This window comes from Trachurus japonicus, chromosome 10 (genome assembly GCF_045865225.1).
Source record: "Trachurus japonicus isolate A0001 chromosome 10, Traja_1.0".
Lineage (NCBI taxonomy): Eukaryota > Metazoa > Chordata > Actinopteri > Carangiformes > Carangidae > Trachurus > Trachurus japonicus.
Window position 1 is genome coordinate 10,372,154 of NC_140916.1, and position 19,683 is coordinate 10,391,836.

The 19,683-nt window shown below is 41.9% G+C and overlaps 1 protein-coding gene across 4 annotated transcripts in view; it reads right to left on the bottom strand.

Annotated features, from left to right (window-relative positions):
• Positions 1-3,780: 3,780 nt before the first annotated feature.
• Positions 3,781-19,683, bottom strand: part of sec24b (SEC24 homolog B, COPII coat complex component) — a 35,431-nt gene continuing 19,528 nt past the window's right edge. For all 4 annotated transcript variants that reach the window (XM_085789233.1, XM_085789235.1, XM_085789234.1 and 1 more), the window contains 15 exons: positions 19,081-19,190; positions 18,161-18,273; positions 17,310-17,428; positions 16,916-16,971; positions 15,506-15,709; positions 14,320-14,443; positions 13,450-13,608; positions 13,172-13,345; positions 11,822-11,932; positions 10,525-10,700; positions 8,621-8,758; positions 7,464-7,568; positions 7,260-7,352; positions 6,052-6,155; positions 3,781-4,973 (listed from right to left, as the gene is read on the bottom strand). In XM_085789233.1, coding sequence (XP_085645359.1) covers positions 4,859-4,973; positions 6,052-6,155; positions 7,260-7,352; positions 7,464-7,568; positions 8,621-8,758; positions 10,525-10,700; positions 11,822-11,932; positions 13,172-13,345; positions 13,450-13,608; positions 14,320-14,443; positions 15,506-15,709; positions 16,916-16,971; positions 17,310-17,428; positions 18,161-18,273; positions 19,081-19,190 — 1,901 coding nt within the window. In that variant the 3' untranslated portion in view covers positions 3,781-4,858. The remainder of the gene's footprint in view (positions 4,974-6,051; positions 6,156-7,259; positions 7,353-7,463; positions 7,569-8,620; positions 8,759-10,524; positions 10,701-11,821; positions 11,933-13,171; positions 13,346-13,449; positions 13,609-14,319; positions 14,444-15,505; positions 15,710-16,915; positions 16,972-17,309; positions 17,429-18,160; positions 18,274-19,080; positions 19,191-19,683) is intronic.

Sequence of the window (19,683 nt, forward strand, 5' to 3'; positions counted from 1 at the left end):
AGTCTTCTGCTGTCGTCTTCTGAATGTGATGTTTGTTGTGTTGTGTTATATGAAAACACAATAAAGACACTTTGATCGTTATTAAATTCCATCACAACATCAGCTGCTGTGCTATAATCAGTGCATGCAACTCAAATTAGAGCCAAAAACAGGTTTTTGTGAGGTCACAATGACCTTTGACCTTTAAATTTCAGTTTGTTTTAGACATTAAAGGTCCAGTGTGTAAAACCGTGATATTTAGCGTTCAGGAGCATGGAGCGACGAGGTGAAGATCTAAACCATTTTATGATATGTCTGCTGCCTTCTTTCCTTCCGCCGCCTTCTTTGTTGGTTTATTTATGAACACAATGGATGGATTTTCCCTTCAGGCTGCCGTACAAAAATGGCGGCACAAGATTGCGACACTCTCTAAAGCCACTCTCCTTGCTATATGTAGATATAAAAGAATAATTATAAGGCTACGAAAACCAAACAAATTTTATTTTATTTTGTAGAGATTATACACTTACACAAATGTATTCATGGATAGTATATTAAGATATTGCCAAAAATACTTGACAATTATTCCACACTGGACCTTTAAATGAAGGTTTCTCGCAAATTCAAAGAGAAACATCCTCAAGTCGTTCCTGAGAGATTGTGTTCAGTACGAGTCGTACGTTCAATTGTAAAGCTTTAACACGTCGTAAACATGTGAAAGATTTTCAGTCCTTTAAAAACTTCCCATGTGATGTTGAAGAAGCAAAAACTTCTTTAAAAAAAAAAAAAAAAAAAAGCATTACTGATGTTTCTGAGGGGATTCATCTGCTCTCACTGAGGCTTTTATTCCTTGTTTAACTTCATTTGGTCTCTCGTTACGTGGATTATTACTGTGCGAGGAAACTGTGACTTCATGATCATAAATAAATCAAAGAGGGAAAGTTGGACCGGAGCTGAGGGGGTGGGATGGGTGATGAGGAGGGGGCGCTGCCTGGGAGTGGGACCGTTGGAGGTGTGTGTGTGTGTGTGTGTGTGTGTGTGTGTGTGTGAAGGCCAGAGTTTAAATAAAAACCGTCAGAACAGCACTCGCTTGTGTGTTGGGTGGAAAAAAAGAAAAGAAAAGAGAGAGAAGCTGAAACTCGTAAATGACGTCTAAGTGAAGCAGATCTGAAAAATCTCTGAGCTTAATTTGTCTGAGCGGAGGGAGGACCAACATCTGGCCGCACAAATCCAATTATCCCTAGATTTGTAAAATGCTGCTTTTCAAAATGCCTTTTAATGACTCTGCAGCAGCACTCATCTGCAGCCAGGTGGACGACGTGTGGTTCTGGTTTCTCTCCCTGCAGCAGCATGTTCGCTCACATTTTACCCCAAAATCTGAAAAATGAGAATGTAAAAAATGTTGGGGGTTTTTTTTTTCTTCTTTTTTCTTGGTTGGCATCACGAGAGGTTGAAAAATATTCAGTTTTCCATGAGAAGCAGAAACAGCAACAGCAGCAGCAGCATCTGGGAGCCAGATCTGTTTGCAAATGGAGCGAGAGAAGAGTTTGTGTGTTTACTACAGACGATTAGCTGCAGAGTATTTCATTTCACAGCTCTGTCTTAAAGCAGCTCCACTCTCTCATATAAGGAAACTAACTAATGGAGGATGAAGTGTTTTTTAGGGGGGAGGGGGTATTAAAAAAAAAAAAAAAACTCATGGGAAAACTTCCAGACTATGCTCCAGTGTTCGCTGATAAGGACTCAGTATCGTGCGTCTTCTCAACGGTCTGATCCTGAATGTTTGGCAGCATCTGTCGGTCGGTAGGAGTGAACGGTGGATGAATCGGTTCAGTGTGTGTGTGTTTGAGTGTGTGTGTGTGTGTGTGTGTAGATTTCGCTGAGTGACCGACAGACGACGCAGTCATGCTGCTGCCCCGGCCTCCACATGTGATTCTGATTTGACTGCAGGAACGTACAGACCTGAGCGTTGTTGTTGTCTCAGAGGCTCGGCGTCAGGACGAAGCTTTGACGGCTCAGAGACGTAGAGACGCAACTTGTCCGTCTCGCATTTATTAGGTTTGTTAGAGCAGAGCTGTGTAGAGGCTGGAAAATAAATGTATATAAAATTAATGGGCATTGCTGATTATTATAAGCATTGATTTGGATTTTCTTGTATACTACAAAGGGCTGGAAGGGAAAAAGTGGCAATAATTATCAATACATAGACGTCAAGTATCTACTTTTATGTAAATTGCCAAGTTACAAATTTAAGTTTTTAGTACTTTAATAATTTTTTAGGACTGTTTTGGTCCCAGAGCAAAGTAACTCTAGCGGGAACCAACAGAAACCCAATGATACGATATTATCCTGATACTTGAATCACGATAAAAACATTATTACGAATTTAAACAGTGTCGCAGTCAGGATTTAATGACCATTTTGCAACTGTTAATCTCATAATTTGCACAAGAAGAAAGGTGATTTAAGTGACTTTGAATGTGACGTGGTCACTGGTCTGCGCTTCTCAAAAAACTGCTGGTCTACTGTTGCTGTTTCGGTTTGGTTTTTTAAAGTATATTTTTGGGGCTTTTTTGCCTTTAATTAATAGGATAGTTGAGAGAGACAGGAAATGGTGAGGCGGGGAGGCAGAGAGAAGGGGACGTTTAATACGGCCCCCTGATCTACTGGGGTTTGGACAAACAACCTTGTCTAATGTTTAACAGGGAACGAGCCTAAAAAAACACTTAACTGGGTTACCCTTTAATTCACAGGCCATTAATTACGTGATGATATCAAGAAAGAGGTCAATTTCATAGTAATGTCAAGAAATATTGCCAAGAAATAATGATTGATTGCGTAGAAATAGCTCAGAAATAACAGCAAATTTGCAACGACTTGGTGGAGAAAAATTCTGGCCTTTCCTAAAAAATTAAAAGTATGAAAAGCATGTGTGATCTTTTGCTTTTATGAATGAAATTGACCGTTATTTCCAGGCTATTTCTTGACATTACTACCGAATTAATTGTTATTTCTTGACATTATCACATAACTAACGGCCTGTAAATTAAAGGGTTACCAAAAATTGTCCAAAAACTGGACAATAGCAGATTGGAAAAACGTATTTCTGCCGAGACATTTGGATGGTCGGGTCACAATTTTGTGAAATCCTAGATTCATGCTGCTTTGTATCAACAGTTCAGGCTGGTGATGATGTGGGGGAAACTGTCCCGACAACCTTTGGGCCCCTGAGCACCGACCATCTCGACTGGGAGAGTTTTGTAACTGGGACGTTGAACAAAAGGAAACCAAAGCAGCCGACAAACAAGATGCAGCGTCTATATGTACAGTATCCTCGTCACACTCATCTGAGACATATTTACATTTTCCTTCCTTTTTATACTTTTCTGTAAAAACAAAACGCAACGTCACGGGTGCTACGTCCATTCTTTTTACAGTCTATGGTAGAAACACTATTCATTTCTAGTTTCTGCTTTGAATGGAGAGCACAATACAATAATTTTTAGCAGATCTTCTTCACATTATATTATTGTTTATTGATTTACTTAGGAGACTTAAATTTGATTCTCATGTTTGGCTGTAAAATCTGTTACATGACAGATGTTAAAGTGTCAGAAAATAAGGTCCCAAAAGGAGAGAAATATTAATCAGCATCGTCCTCAGCATCAGTGATGACGGCAGAATTCAACGCCGCTGACAGTTTGAGGTCTGTGTGTAAATAAAAGTTATTTCTTTCTTCTAAACACGTGATGCAAATTTATTCTGTTTGAAACCACAGATATCTGCACGAAAGAGGCCGAGTTCTGTTTTTGTTTTTTATTTAATAAGCTGGTTCATAAATTATCGCACATAAAAGATTCTTTTTCAATAGTTACAAAGTGGAGAGCAACTCGAGTTAGCGCCTGGAAAAAAAACAAAATTAAACAAATGAGAATAAGATTGTTGACAGAGGAGGAGGAGGAAGAGGAGGAGAGAGGCTTTTTCTTTTTTCTTCTGAAGTTTGAGCTCGACATGAAAAAACCAGTTCACAAAGCAGAGCGGAGAGGAGGAGAAGAAGGAGGAGGAGGAGAGGAGCAGAGCCGACGGCAGCTTTTTTTCCTCAAACGTCCAAACTCGTCATCGTCGTCGTCGTCGTCGTCATCAGTGTCGTCGTCGTCGTAGCAGCAAACAAAACGGTGACATGCGTATTTTCAAATCTCATGCCGGTAAAAAAAAACAACAGAAGGGGACGTTTCTGTTCTCCAGTGTATTCAAGTGTCTCAAAATAAAATAAAACCGAAGGAGTGAGAAAAGGGAATAAATTATGAAGTAAAAAAAGAAAAGAAAGAAAGAAAAGAGAGAGAGAGAGAGAGAGAGAGAGAGAGAGAGAGAGAGAGAGCACTAGCTACATGTGAGGCTCACAAAAACAAGTCAAACTAAAAAAAAACGAGCTGCGGTGGCGTCTTCTTCTTGGCTCGACTCTTCTCTCCCCGTCTTCTCTCGTGAGCGATGAGCCGATGTGACGAGGGGGAAACCAGTGATTGATTTGATTGATTGATTGATTGACTGACTGACTGAGGCGTGTGACCAATCCTTCATTTATTCCTTTTTCTTTTTCTACATCTACACCCTCCCTCACTCTCTCCCTCTCTCCCTCCCTCCTCACCTTCAGATGGAGGCGGACCAATGAGCTTTCGGCGCTACGACTGACTGGGGGTCTGAGGGAGCGGTGGGAGTCCGTCGGTGGCTAAAAACTCTACGTTTTCTCACTCTACGAGACTGAAAATCCTTTGCGGCGCCGGTCGGAGGATCCCGATGCGGCGGGAGCGGCAACGGCGGCGGCGGCGGCGTCTTCTCTGGGTGTGTGGAGGAGGAGGAGGAGGACAGGAGGACGGTGGCCCTACTTGGACATTTGCTGCTGGATGTGCTGCAGGAACTCGTGGTAGGAAGAGGCCGAGTCCGATCGATCCTCCACCAGCTGCTGGAAGAAAGAGGATTTGGCCGAAGCCTCGTCCCTGAGGAAGAAACAACGAGAGAGAGAGAGCGTTAAAGTGATGGCAGCACTCGGTTTGGTTTTATATGACATCATTATATTCTTTTAACACCAATTTCGGACGAGACGAGTCAAACAACACTTTGTCCTTGTGGATTTTCAAAACTACCGGACATTTTTGAGACTAAAATGATTCACAAATATCAAAAATAGTTCTCCAATAGAATCTCTAATGTCTGTGATCTTCGCTTTGAGAGGAAAAAACTGTCTTATAAAAAAGTCTATATAAAGTTTAAAGGGATAGTTCAACATTTTGGCAAATTGACCCATTGCCATAATCCAGGGTTCCTACACATTTGAAATTTCCAAATTCCATACTTTTTCCTAATCGCTATAGTCAGAGCAGTAGGTTTGTTACCTTTAATTGTCGGTGCAAGCTATTTTTAGAACGGTGGAGCAGAGCTGCGAGCTGCTCAGAGCTACGCTACGGAGGCTAATGGGATTTCTTGGTTTCCCCTCATCAAACTCATCAAATACACAATCCAACAACTCCAAAACGCTCTGGTGGACAAGTTGTGACCTGCACATTCACCACACTATGAGATAATAACAGAACGTTACCAGACAGAGTCGTTTTAGAGGTAAATGCAGAGACTGCTGCTGAAAAACCGCCCCTGAAGGCAACGCACATCAGCGGCTTTGCATGAATTTACCTTGACAACAACTCTGTCTGGTAACGTTCTGTTATTATCTCATAGCGTGGTGAATGTGCAGGTCACAACTTGTCCACCAGAGCGTTTTGGAGTTGCTGAATTGTGTATTTGATGAGAAGATTTTACAGCAGACTCTGTCTCCATCCAGATGTTTCATTCTCAACTTACGCAAATAAATAAATAATTTAAAATAAAATCAGAGTGGAAACAACAACAAAAAAGTGTGATGAATAAATCTAAAATAAATGATCTTGGTGTAAATAAAACCTCTGACACCATCATCAGGTGTTTATCTGTGGTCGTGTATCAGGTGCGTTCTGTCGGGGGCTCATCACAGGTGCAGATGTGGGTCCAGATGTGCAGCGTGCGGTGCTTAGTGGTGCTTACTTGATGACGTGTAGCGTGGAGCTGAACGCCCGGTTGTCCTGCAGCCAGTCCAGAAACGCTCTCACCCGGTCGGACAGTGGCGTCTCCAGCTCAGGAATGTGACTCTGGGATTCAACAACAACAACAACAACAACATGAACAACAACAAGGTTTGTTTTTACTGCAGCAAACACACACAGAGAGACACACACACACACCTTTGTGGAGGAATAAAATCAACACACAGGTGCTGACTGCTGCTGTTTGTGTGGAGGTGACAGAGTTTTCTAGGCCGAGTGTTAAAAAGCTGCAGCAGCAGAAAACACAGAAACACGGTCGCTCTCTGACTTTCGAGCAAAACTCTGACTCATTTTCTAGAGAAGTGTGTGTGTGTGTGTGTGTGTGTGTGTGTGTTGCATCATCCACTCGACAACTGGGCGGCGGCGGCAGCGTTTGTGTGTGTGGAGACGTTTGAACACAGTTTATTTACTGATGTGATGACACGTCCTCCCTCCACCGAGTACGAACCAGACTGAACTAATAATGATTGTTATTCTATTATTTTTCATTTTGCAGACGCTCAGGACATTTAATGTTTTGATATGTTACCTCATTACTTCTCTTTTTGTTTTGTTTTTCTTCTCATTTTAAACCAGAAAATGTTTTAAAAAGTAAGTGAATGGACGGATAGTTTGAGGAGCACAACAAAAATATAGAAAATAAGAAATTCAGCTCCTTTGTAGGGAGATAATTTAGTGTCTTTTGAGATATATAATGCTGTTAGTTAAGATTAGACAAAACTGTAGTAAACAGGGCACTGCACTTCTTATTACAAGAGCAAAAAAATATAAAATACACTATAAAAATGCATTAAAAATTTAATAATAAGAAAAATATTATTCAACTTTGTGTCGTCTCATATAAACAGATGGAGCTGCTTTCAAATTGGAAATTTAAATAAGTTGAAAGTGCAAAAAGTGTAGAAAAAGAATAAAAAGGTATTAAAATAATATATATTTATAACATATATTTCAGCTGAACAGGACAAATAAAAGTTTGTCGTCTAAAATGCAACAACTTAAAAGTTTTAAAACTAAATATTTGCGATAAAAGCGTAAGGATGCTAATCGCTAAAACTCCTCGCCAACTGCTTTCAGCTCGCTCTTGTTCTTCAAACGATATCCGATCAATAAATAACATCCGATACGTTCCAATACCATAACACTCACCATGTTGGGGGGGATGGAGGCGTAGTTGGGGCAGCCCAGCACGTCTCTGATGAACATCTCGTTGCAGCATTTTCCGATCCACAAGTAAAACACCTGCAGCAGGAAGAGAATAAAATAAAATAAAATAAATTAAAATATAAACGTAATCGATCAGAAATAAACTTCATCTCCTTCGTGAATAAATAATAATAAAAATCTTCTTACGCTGCCACAGTCCATGAGGAACGCTCCGTCTCTGCTCACGCGGTCGGACGCCAGGTGGAGCAGGGGAGGCTGCGGCACCACGGTGTCGTTCAGGTGCAGCGCCCCCTACAGGCCGCACAGGGACGCAGCAGCTCGTTAGTAACAGGTTCGATCCCCACAGGGTCGAATATGCAGAAGCACAATCACATCAATTACAACTAATGTGCTGAGTTCATAGCGACAACAGCAGCTACACACAGAAAAACACACTGCAGGAGTTTTTATGAGGCCTCGTACAGTTCACTCTGTATAACAGAAGCTTTAGTCCCAGGTTCGATTCCACCTAGCGGCCCCTTTGCTGTGTGTCATTCCTCTCTCTCTCTTTATCCTTATCTCTCTCTATTTCCTGTCTCTGTCCAGTTTTACTGTCAAAATAAAAAACACTTTATAAAACCCCAAACCACTCAGGCGGCAAGATATAAAAACCATATTGTGATTATATGAGCAGATGTTGTGACGTTAGTGTGAATTTTTGTATCAAAAATGTTCAAATTCAAGATTTTTGTTTGGTCTTGTTCCAAAACAAACGTCTCGATGATCTGATTGGTTGTCCGAGAAATTCATTTTTCACCATTTAGCGATTTAAATTACATTGTGATTAACTGTGCTGCTTGAATTTTAATATTGATTATTCCTACCCCTCTAATACTCTCTATTTACTCACCAAATAATCCCAAATTACAACTGGTTTGTGTTTTAACTGTAATGACCTAATTAGTAATCAAAAAACTAATGTGATGGATGTTAAGTGAGGCGCTTTTACTTCAGTATCTGTGTTTGACCCTCAGAGATGCTGCACTGCACTGACCACTTTACATTTACTGCACCCAGCAGCTGTATTTTTAGTATTTAATTTTCTAATTTACGATAAATAGACACAAAACATATAGATTCATGTTAAACATACTAATAAAAATGATGATAAATATGGAAAACGAAGCTCTGACGGCCATTTTGTATGATTCCCTTTGACACTAATGTGCTTTAATAAGGATGAAGTTTTAAAAGCAGAACCTGAACTTCTCATCTGGATGCTTCCACCACTGGTTTTATAGTTCAGGATCAGTTCAATTCAAACTAAACCCCCCTCCCCCCAGAGCGTCTGGTTCTGGTCCCACCTGGTCCGACATGTTGTCCAGCCGGTACAGGTCCGGGTGAACCATCCTCATCAGCTGCTGCAGCGGCTGCGTCTTGAACTCACACATGGCGAAGACGCGTTCGTCCAGTCGCGTGCTGGTGCCGGTCCGCAGAGCTCGCTGCAGGGAAACGTTCACACGACAAGTCACTTCCTTCTGGTTCTCACTCCTTTACAGGTTTAAATATAAACGGTGTGTGTGTTTTATGTGTTTTATGTAGAGTGTGTGTGCGTGTGTGACCCTCGGAGGTGAATCTGTGATGCTCTTAGTTTTACTTCACACCTTCTTCTGTTTTAACTCTTTTATCCCATCTTTTATTATCTTATTGTATCTCATCTTTCTATTTTTATCATGTATAAATAGATTTTTATTTATTTTATCTAATTAACTTCATCCTGTATTTTAATTTGAGTCCTCCTGGTCTCAATTTGTTTGTCTCTTATGTTATGTTATGTTATGTTATGTTATGTTATGTTATGTTATGGCACTTGTAAACTTGTGTTTTTAAAGGTGGTATATAAATAAAGTTTATCACATAAATAAGTTGAATTCACTTATTTTTACACTTTAGTCTTTGTGGTTTTTTTTGTTTTTTCACCTCATTTAGCTGCTCGACAGTCACAAAATCAAAACTGTGACCTTCAAAGTAAAAGCCTGCAAATACATTCACTGTGTAAAACAACACTGATGTTAGTTTCTTTTTTTTTTTTTAATACAAAGAAAATGTAATAATTTGGTGAATTATATAACAACTTATTAGAAATAGTGACGTCACCATTATAGATTTTCTTGGAACGATAATTGTCAGAGAAATAATCACGGTGTTACGATTATCACGATTCTTATGCATCAATACATTTCACAACACTATGAATGTGTGAAATCAAATACAGTCAAAATATACAGTAATTACGTTACTTATCTCTTAATATAGGACCAGTTATTAATCCCCCGGGGGAAGTGTTTGAAATATTTAAGTAATTAATTGTCATCTATACCAAATGTTTAAGCTTATTTTAATCTTTTTTTATTTTTTATTACAAAAGACACGCTAACATTTAAATTCCTACCAATTCAGCGTTACGTTAGATAAATGGACCAGTACCTGTGCATTTTCCTTTACTTTGGTGCACATCTGCCGATTATGGTTGAGACATAATCTTTTTTTCTGAAAGTGACGGTATTTAGGAATCTTTACGATCAATTAATTGTGGCGTTTAATACCGCGATTAAAAGCAACTAATCGTGACGTCCCCAATTAGAAATGCAGCAAAGTTTATCACATATTGCGTTCAAGAAGAATCTTATTCCAGGGGCGCTTTATTATTATTATTATGTGGATTAAACGGAGGCCGCGTCAGAAAATAAATCAGGTTTCGACTCCTCGTCTTGAATGGCGGGCGGTGGTTGATGATGTAATCTGATTTAATTTCTTGTTTCCGGGCACGTTTTCATTTCTTTTCAGCTCGTTCAGGGTGTGTGTGTGTGTGTGTGTGTGTGTGTGCTGCTGTCGTGACCTTTAGGAGGGTTTTTCTTTTTTCTTTTTTTGTCTCAGATGACACAGAGGGTGTGTGAGCGTGGACACACCCTGTTCTGGGTGCATGAAGAGTCGGTGACCGTGTAGCAGCCTGTTCCTCTGTAACCTCCGCCTTTATGAGTCCGTGTGTGCGTGTATTAATGTGTGTATAAGCGTGTGTGTGTGTGTGTGTCTTTGCAGCTCAGGTACAGGGTGTTTTCAGGGTGTGTGTCGAATAATGCGCTTTATATTTCACGTGTGTCATCGACCTGCAGACGTTTGATCGCTGTGTGTTTAACTTTAACGCCTCTGTTGAATGTGTTTGAAGTCTGAGCCCACATGTGTGTCTGTGTGTGTGTGTGTGCGTCACCTGTTTGAGCAGAGCGAGGATGTAGAGGGGGAAGAGGCACAGCGAGGCCGGGACCACCAGGCCCGAGTGCTGCAGGTTCGACACGTTGCTCTTGTAGGCGCTCGCCAGGTCGACCACCGCGTTCACCAGCGCGTCCCGGGCGTCCGACAGGCTGGAGGTTATCGACCGGTCGATGGCTGGACGGAGAACGAGGACGGAGAGAAAGAAGTTGTTCATATCATCTTTTTAAAAAAATCTGGCCGATGTGTCAGACTCTGAAGTGACTTGAACCTGAACCATTAAAGGACAATTCCGGGCAAATTCAACTCGGGGCTGTATTTTCCAACATTTTAGGTCTAATAGAAGGAATCTGAAGATTTTCAGTTTAATTGCTCCTGTTTTGCGGTAGTTGTGTCTGTCCCCGCATCCGCTGCTCCCCTCAAAGCCGCAATTTTTTTCCACAGACAGTGTCAGATGGCTACTCGAACATGCACTGAGAAGTTTATTTACTTCAAGCAAGTCAAGAGTTGATATTCCTGTGTTAATGACACAAACGGGAGCTTTCGACTGTACATGAACACACCGAGCACATCAACTTGGGTCACGCGCGAGACTCTGAATTAGATCTAGTTTTACAAACATGTCGGCTTGCTTGAAGTAAATAAACTTCCGGTGCATGTTTGAGTAGCCATCTAACGCTGTCTGCGGCTTTGAGGGATGTAAACAGCTTAAGCAGCAGATGCGGGGACAGACACAACTACCGCAAAACAGGAGCAATTAAACTGAAAATCTTCAGATTCCTTCTTTTAGACCTAAAATGTTAAGAAAACACCGCCCGAGTTAGCCTAGAAATCTAGACGCACCTTAGCGGCAGCAAATATAGTATTTGCTCCGTAGGTGGGTCTAGAAACGAGCCATGGGAACTTTTTGAGTCTCGAACACCGTTTGTGTTCACCAATCACAGCGCTCTATCTGTTTAGAGAGTCGTTAGGCGGGCTTAATGCGATGACGACATACATTTTAATTGGCTTGTCAGGCTAACGACATCCTGCTCTTTGCTCTGATTGGTCGTAGCGCTACCCTATCGCGTACAGAGGCAGTTTGAAAGACAGCCTTCATCCCGCCCGCTGGATTGAGCCGAGGTCTACCGGTCGTTTCTAGACTACACATGTTAATGATATAGTCTGGCTTGTCAGGCTAGCCCCGAGTTGAATTTGCCCGGAATTGTCCTTTAAGTCTGTCAAAGTGAAACACAAAGTGGAAACATTCAGATAAATAACCAGTTCTTTGAAGCTCATAGTTCCTGCGTGAGACTCACCCATGTTGGCCAGTAAGCAGGTGATGGCCTGGACGTCGGCGCCGGCGTACACGTCGCTGAGCTGGTTGACGACCGGCAGACACAGAGTGTGAACTCGGATACGTCTCTTTCCTGCAGAGACGGAAACAATCAAACAGACGGTTGGTTTGGTTTGGTTTTGTAAATCAGAGACAGAGAGAGAGGAGAGAAGAGATTTCTTTGTTTCTTTTTGGTTATTTCTCAACTTTTCCCAACAGACAAACCAAACACAACACTTCTTTATTCCCTGGATGGAAAGGAGCTCATTCTGCCCGACCCTCATTCAATAAACATAATTATTCTGAAATAACCTGTCAGTCACTGAGCAACAGTCTTACAGAAGTAAACAAAACAAACAGAGAAAACAAGCTACACTGATGAACTTCAACAAAGATGTTCAGGGTTTATTGATTTATTGATTTTCATTAGGGCTGTCCTGATTTCCATATTTAGAGAATCGATTATTCACGGACATAAAATCGATCATAATCGAAGCTTTGCTGGCCGGCGGTGGCGGAGGAGGAAGCTTCGATTTTGGGGGGTCAGCCCTAATAATTTTCATTAATCTGAATTTGTATGCCATTACAGCATAACACACAACAGTGCATAGGGATGCACATTTTGACCGTTAACCGATAAGATTACAACGCTCGCGGGGACGTGCGCTGCAACAGCTGATCAGCGTCACATCCACTGAGCTCCGTCTCAGCTGATCGCTCTCAAATATTATATATTCTTTTCGCGCAGCGCTGTTGATGCACATCTGTTCACAGGGACTGCGCTGTATAACTGGCACATCGTGTCAGTCCTCCTGTGTAACTTTCTGCTGTGAAATATGACTGAAGACACGTGGAAGTCTGCACGTGTCGACACGCCCCCATGAGTTGACAACACAAGGAGATAATTATCTATATTATTAGCTGTATTATCGGTTAACGGTTAAACGGTTAATCATGTGCATCCCTAATAGCGCATACAGAATAATTAACCCAAATAACTTCAGATAAGACCAAACCCAGATAAGTATTAAGATAAATATATTTCCATACAATAGTTTCCATTTTCCACACTTTTCCATATGTGTGTACTAGGAGGCCTGTGTGTTGGTACTGAGGTCAAGCAGAAATATATATTTTTTAAATCTTTAGCAGGTGATTAAACTCTCAGATCTCCACATGTTCACATCTGGACGTGAGCCGGAGTCACGAGGAGCTCGTAAAACACCTTAAATGACACCGGGAAGTGTTGAAAAGACTTTGGTCACTGACCCACAAACACTGATCCAAGTGTGTGTGTGTGTGTGTGTGTGTGTGTGTGTGTGTGTTTCTGCACCTTTATTGGAGGTGTAGAGCAGCGCGGCCTGGAAACAGGCCAGAGACGAGTCGGCCAGAGAGTCTTCGATCGACATCTGGACAGCGAAGGCAGAGTCTGGGTTCACGTTGGCCAGCGACAGCAGGTCGGTGGAGCGGACGAAGAAGTTACCGTGGAACGTGTGGATGGACAAACCTGAGAAACAACGAGGAAAACAACAAACCGGTCGAGGGCGGAGCTCTAGGACAATAAAAACTTTTATCTAATCTCTAATCACGGTCAGGATTTGACCCCGTTACCTTTAGTGCAGCGTATTCTCATCACCGCCTCGAAGCCGATCTTCCGGGAGAGGTAGCGATCCAGATCTCTCTGGAACTTCTCCAGCTGCGCCGGGTTGTGGATGTGATGGAAGGAGGGGTAGTAGAAGATGCTGCCCGCCGAATACTTGGAGATACAAGCTGCAGACGGAAGGAGAGGAGGTTTATTTACAGATTACACAGAGGATCAAACACTTTTTTAATGTTTTCAGATATTTTCTGTTCAGTTCAGACATTAATTTAGCGTAATAATGTGTTAAAATGGTGCTAGTTTAACATAAACGACTGCAGATCAGTTCAGATTCACAGCCGTTTCAGTGGATCAATAATAATCCTGATCAATTGGGCTCAAAGAAAAAGCCGCCAGCTTTTCTGAACCACGTTTTAACCTCTGATAAGTGATAGAAAATAAAATCTGAGGCCGATTCAGACAGTAGTTTCTGGTTTCACCGTGAATTTAAGTAACAATTTCAACTCTGTACAGATGTTTCTGTCTCTTTAAAAGCTCTAAAATAAGAAATTAATTAATAAATATGTGCCATGAAAGAAAATATTATAACTTATTGGATGCAGAAAAGAAGAAAGACTTTCTATAAAATATGGCAATCAGTTTTAATTTATATGGAAAATCTTCCAGCACACCAGGCTGAGTAATCTCCCTGTACTGTAGCTCGACTTCACTTGATCCATGAGCAGCGATGTTTCTCTCTGTGTCTCTGATTATTGCATTATGTATTTTATTTATTTATTTTTACTTATTTCATTTTTTTCTCCCCACTTTCTAGCGTTCTGTCATTGTACATAATTATTTGCTGATAAAAGGTTTGATTTTAAAGACGTCGGTGTGTTTACCCAGCGAGGCGAGGTCGGTGTACTGGGAGCTGAGCACGAACAGGTCGACGCCGATCTGTTGTCCTGAACAGTCCAGAGCCAGTTTCTTGTAGAAGTCCGTGGCCGGGCCGAGGTGCTGCACCCCCTGGGAAGAAATACAGACGTGTCAAAGAAGAAATTTTAAAAAAACTCCACTTGTTCCCTTCTAACCGTGATGCTGTTTAGACAAGGTGTACAGTTATAAAAATATCTATTTTTCCTTTTATGAAGAAGGATTTTATGGAGTAAATTTATTCCCTCATTCTGGGAAAGAAAGAAAAAAGATCCTACTGGTGTGAGCGAAGTTGTGTTTAGTTTAGTTTTTTTTATTTTATTCTGTTTCTGATTTGTTCACAATGAGAGGAATCTGGTTTCCTGGGCCGATCATCTTAAAGGGATAGTTCAACATTTTGGAAAATTGGCCGTGGAGTTGTTTTAGAGGCAAATACAGAGACTGCTTGCTGAAACACTGTCCCTGAAGGCAACGCGCATCAGCGGTTTTGTATGAATTTACCTCTAAAACAACTCTGTCTGGTAACGTTCTGTTATTATCTCATAGCGTGGTGAATGTGCAGGTCACAACTTGTCCACCAGAGCGTTGTGGAGTTGTTGGATTGTGTATTTGATGAGTTTGATGAGGGAAACCGCCTCCGTAGCGTAGCTCTAAGCAGCTCACGGCTCTGCTCCGCCGTTCTAAAAACAGCTTGCACCGACAATTAAAGGTAACGAACCTACTGCTATGACTGTAGGGATTATGGTAATGGGCCAATTTGCCAAAATGTTGAACTATCCCCTTAAATACTTTGCAGTAACTTCTTGACAAATCAAAGATAAATAAAAAGCAGGATTCAGTCTGTAAACATCAGCCCTGAAAATATAAGTGCAATAATGACTGGATTACATAAATCCTCACAGCAGGAGGAAGAGGAGGAGGAGGAGGAGGAGGAGGGAGGAGCTGGAAGAGAAGTTGCTCTTCCAGGTTTCATCAGTCATATGATTTGATTTAAGGGTCATAAATCTCAGGGAGGAGCTCGACAAACATCTAATTGTCCTGTCTCATTTAAAAGCTGCAGCTGCTGCTAAAACAACAACAACCATCTTCATCATCATCTTCAACATCATCATCATCATCATCATCATCATCATCATCAGTCCGCTGCGTCTTTACCTTACTCGACCGCTGGTTGGGGTCTTCCCTCGACTGCAGCTTCCCGGCGCCGAGCGTCGGCAGCTGCGTCTGGAACACGGTGACTCGGCCGCCGGTGGGCGACATGAGCTTGAAGGCGGCCTGCAGCGCCGGCCCCAGTGCATTGTGGGTCTCCCTGCTCTGAGCGAACATGGCCGGCAGCGACGTCAGCAGGTCCTTCACCAGCTGCAGGAGGGAAACCCAGAAAATGACTCGTCGTTGTTATCGTTTATATTTCATTTAAAGGTGAAGAAGGAGATGGTGGAAAAACGGGCAGCAGGCGACATTTTGAAAATACAGTTTAAAAGTCAACGCTCATTTTCTTCAGACGCCTCCAGAGCTCAGCAACGCACAACGTTTGTTCTTTTCTGCCATAACGTTTCTGTAAATGTCTTGTTGAATTCAGCTTCGTCTTTTCTATATTGTAAATCACTGAAGACCACGAGCATGTGCGCGATCAGTTTGAGAGACGCATCACGATCCAATAAATGTGTTTGTGGCGTTCAAAATGATTGGTTGGTGTTTTTACAGGATTGACTGTTATTTTACATTTTTGTGAAAATTCTTTTGATTAAATGGCTTCAATCAGGGTTTGAAGAGGATTTATAAACAATAAAGCTTAAGAAAAAGATCTGCCCTCCTGCGTTTAAGTTGTTTAATTTTACACAAACCCACTGGAGACTGAGAGAAAACATTTGACTTGTGCATGTGGGTCAGAGCAGGTAGAAGGAAGGAAACCTTTCACCATTATTTCTTATAACAGTCTGAACCCAACACGATGTGATGGATATAACTTAACATGTAGCATTTGTAAATATTAATCCTATTCACTTTATATTTACATATTTTTCTATTCATTTTTACACACTATTTACATTACGTATCTTATTGCACTGCATGTACAGTAAACACCTGCTGCTGCTTCCCAGCCTGGGATTAATAAAGTATCTCTCTCTTATCATATCTCAAACACAATTAAGGTGCCATCATACATTATTAACTTCTTTTAAAAAACAAATGTTCATCTCAACTGCCATCGACTTTATTAACGATAACTAATGGACTTTATGTGTTTACTGTGTTTTGATGTCAAACCTAAATTTCCACTGCTCTTGCAATGGACAATAAAGTTTTTCTGATTTCTTAAAAAGGCAACAAAAACAAGAAGTGAAGAAAAACGAAACTAATTTTGCACCTTAAAGGAGAATTCCGGCCATTTTTGACACGTAAATTGTTTTCGTTTCGTTTTTTGCTCCCCCTCAACACCGGGTGACCATCGGGAAAACGATTTAGGGGTCAAAAATGGCCGGAATTCTCCTTTAAATGTAAGCAAAAAAGTGTAAAAACATGAGTGGAGGAAGCTCATGAACACATGTGGAGGAGACGTTTTACCTCTTTGCTCTCCTTCAGGTTCACCATCAGACTGTCGTGAGACGGGATGAACACGTCTGAGAGAAGAAACAACGACAAACAAAAACATAAAGTTTAACTACAAATAAAATAAAAACAGAGAGAAATCTTCACTCTCCTTCCAGCTGCTCCGAAATTTCATTTATTTACACATTTGCAAAAAGAACAAAGCATGCATCTTAATTTTAAAAGTATTTCACCATAAATGAAAACTAATTTCTCTATAGGTTGAGATTATTTGCATCCTCATTTTCCTGTTGAGACATAAAGTTAAAATCCTCGAGCTCCGATGAATCCGAGGAGAATTTATTTCCTCTTTTATCTTTGTAATATTTAAATTTTTTAAACGTGTTTCCGTATCAACACCCTGACGTACCGTCGATATCAGACACCACCAGCATCTGCGGCTGCGACAGCCCCTCCTGCAGGTTGTAGAAGTGGATGGTGCTGTCGAAGGTGAGGAAGCCGACCCTGGTGCGCGTATCCCCGGGCAACCTGAGAGACACACATACAAAATACACAAAAAAAAACACTTTTGTGTCAGAAACGGTCGGTTCTGACAGAGAAACAAACATCTGCTTGTTTTTTTTGTTTAGTTTTTTTAAAGGGATAGTACAACATTTTGGCAAATTGGCCCATTGCCATAATCCCTATAGTCATAGCAGTAGGTTAGTTACCTGTATTTGTCAGTGCAAGCTATTTTTAGAATGGCGGAGCAGAGCCGCGAGCTGCTCAGAGCTACGCTACAGAGGCTAATGGGATTTCTTGGTTTCCCTCATCAAACTCATCAAATACACAATCCAACAACTCCAAAACGCTCTGGTGGACACGTTGTGACCTGCACATTCACCACGCTATGAGATAATAACAGAACGTTACCAGACAGAGTTGTTTTAGAGGTAAATTCATGCAAAACCGCTGATGCGCATTCCCGTCAAGGGGCAGTTTTTCAGCAAGCAGTCTCTGTATTTACCTCAAAAACAACTCTGTCTGGTAACGTTCTGTTATTATCTCATAGCGTGGTGAATGTGCAGGTCACAACTTGTCCACCAGAGCGTTTTGGAGTTGTTGGATTGTGTATTTGATGAGTTTGATGAGGGAAACCAAGAAATCCCATGAGCCTCCGTAGCGTAGCTCTGAAGGTAATGAAACTACAGCTATAACTATAGGGATTATGGCAATGGGCCAATTTCCCAAAAATGTTGAACTATCCCTTTAAGGACTGACTTATCCAGGTTGTCGAGCAGCGATTCACAGAGGTGCTTCAGGTAGCCCGACTCCACTGCATTATGGGATACGTCGAGGACGAACAGGTAGACGGCCGGCTGGGGAGGTCGCAGCTGAGCACACAACAAAAACGTGATGAGTGGAGACGAATTAAAACAAAACATCAGATCAGATGTGAAAACTTAATTTAATTAACTTAAAGCAGAAGTAAGTGATATATTTGTGTTAATATAAGTCTTAAATAGTTATATCTTCCGACAGCAATCACTTACATAGAGTGTTTGGTCTGAAACACGGGTCTGTCAGTCACTCTGCTCTGCTCTGAGTCGAGGAGAAAACATTTATCGTATCCTACAGTTTTTATCCAATGAGGAGAGAGAACGGCATGCAGGGCTGTGTGTGCAGCCAAGGAACGCCGTGAATGTGGCGACGTAGGGACGAGGACTGTTATGGTGCGTTCAAGGAAACTCGTATTTTTCCGACCGTGAAGTGGTACCAGTTCGATCTGGTACGAGTTCACCGGTCGGAAGTTACGAGTGGCCGTTATAGTGACTTTCACCGGTAAAACAGGTCGGAAAAACACGAGTGAGTTGCCTGGAACGCTACAAAGTCGTAAGTTGTGACTTGAAGCTGTAATTTACGATTTCAAAAGCCTGCCTGGAACGCAGCATTAGCGAAAACGACCGGATCGCTTACTTCTGCTTTAATGCAACATTTAATTCAGTTTTAATCCAGATGTGTTTGTTTCTTCTGCCTGTTTAACTTCACACACACACTCCTCAGATGTTTGATCACCAAGACGATGCTGCCCTCTAGTGGACAGACCATCATACTACACCAACAATGTAAAGTCAGGGAGGTCAGAGCAGGAGGAGGAAAAAGAGGAGGAAGAGGAGGAAAAAGAGGAGGAGTGACGGTACCATGTAGTCTGAGGAGGCGATGAACTCCACGGTCGAGTTCTGCACCTCTGGTCTCTTGTGAGGTTCACCGTACGACCTGGTGACGGGGTTGTACATGAACTCATCTGGAACTGGAGGAGAGAAGGAGGAGGAGGAGGAGGAGCAGGAGGAGGAGGAGGAGTAGGGGGGAGGGTAAGGGGAAGAGGAGAAGGAGGAGGAGAGGAAGAGGAGAAGGAGGGGGGGGAGAAGAAGAAGGAGGAGGGGTGGGAGGAAGAGGAGGAGAAGAAGGAGGGGTAAGGGGAGGAGAAGAGAAGAAAGAAGGAGAGGAGAAGAAAATGAAGGAGGAGAGGGAGGAGTAGAAGGAGGAGGAGAAGAGAAATAAAGAAGGAGAGGAGAAGAAGAAGGAGGAGGAGAAGATGAAGAAGAAGAAGGTGGGGAGGGGGTGGAGGAGAAGAAAGATGGAGAGGAGAAGAAAATGAAGGAGGAGAGGGAGAAGTAGAAGAAGAAGGAGGAGGAAGAAGAAGAAAGAGGAGGAGAAGGAGGAGGGGTGGAAGAAGAAGGGGAAGAAGGAGGAGGAAGAGAAGAAGAAGGAGCAGAGGAAGGAGGAGAAAAAGGAGAAGAGGG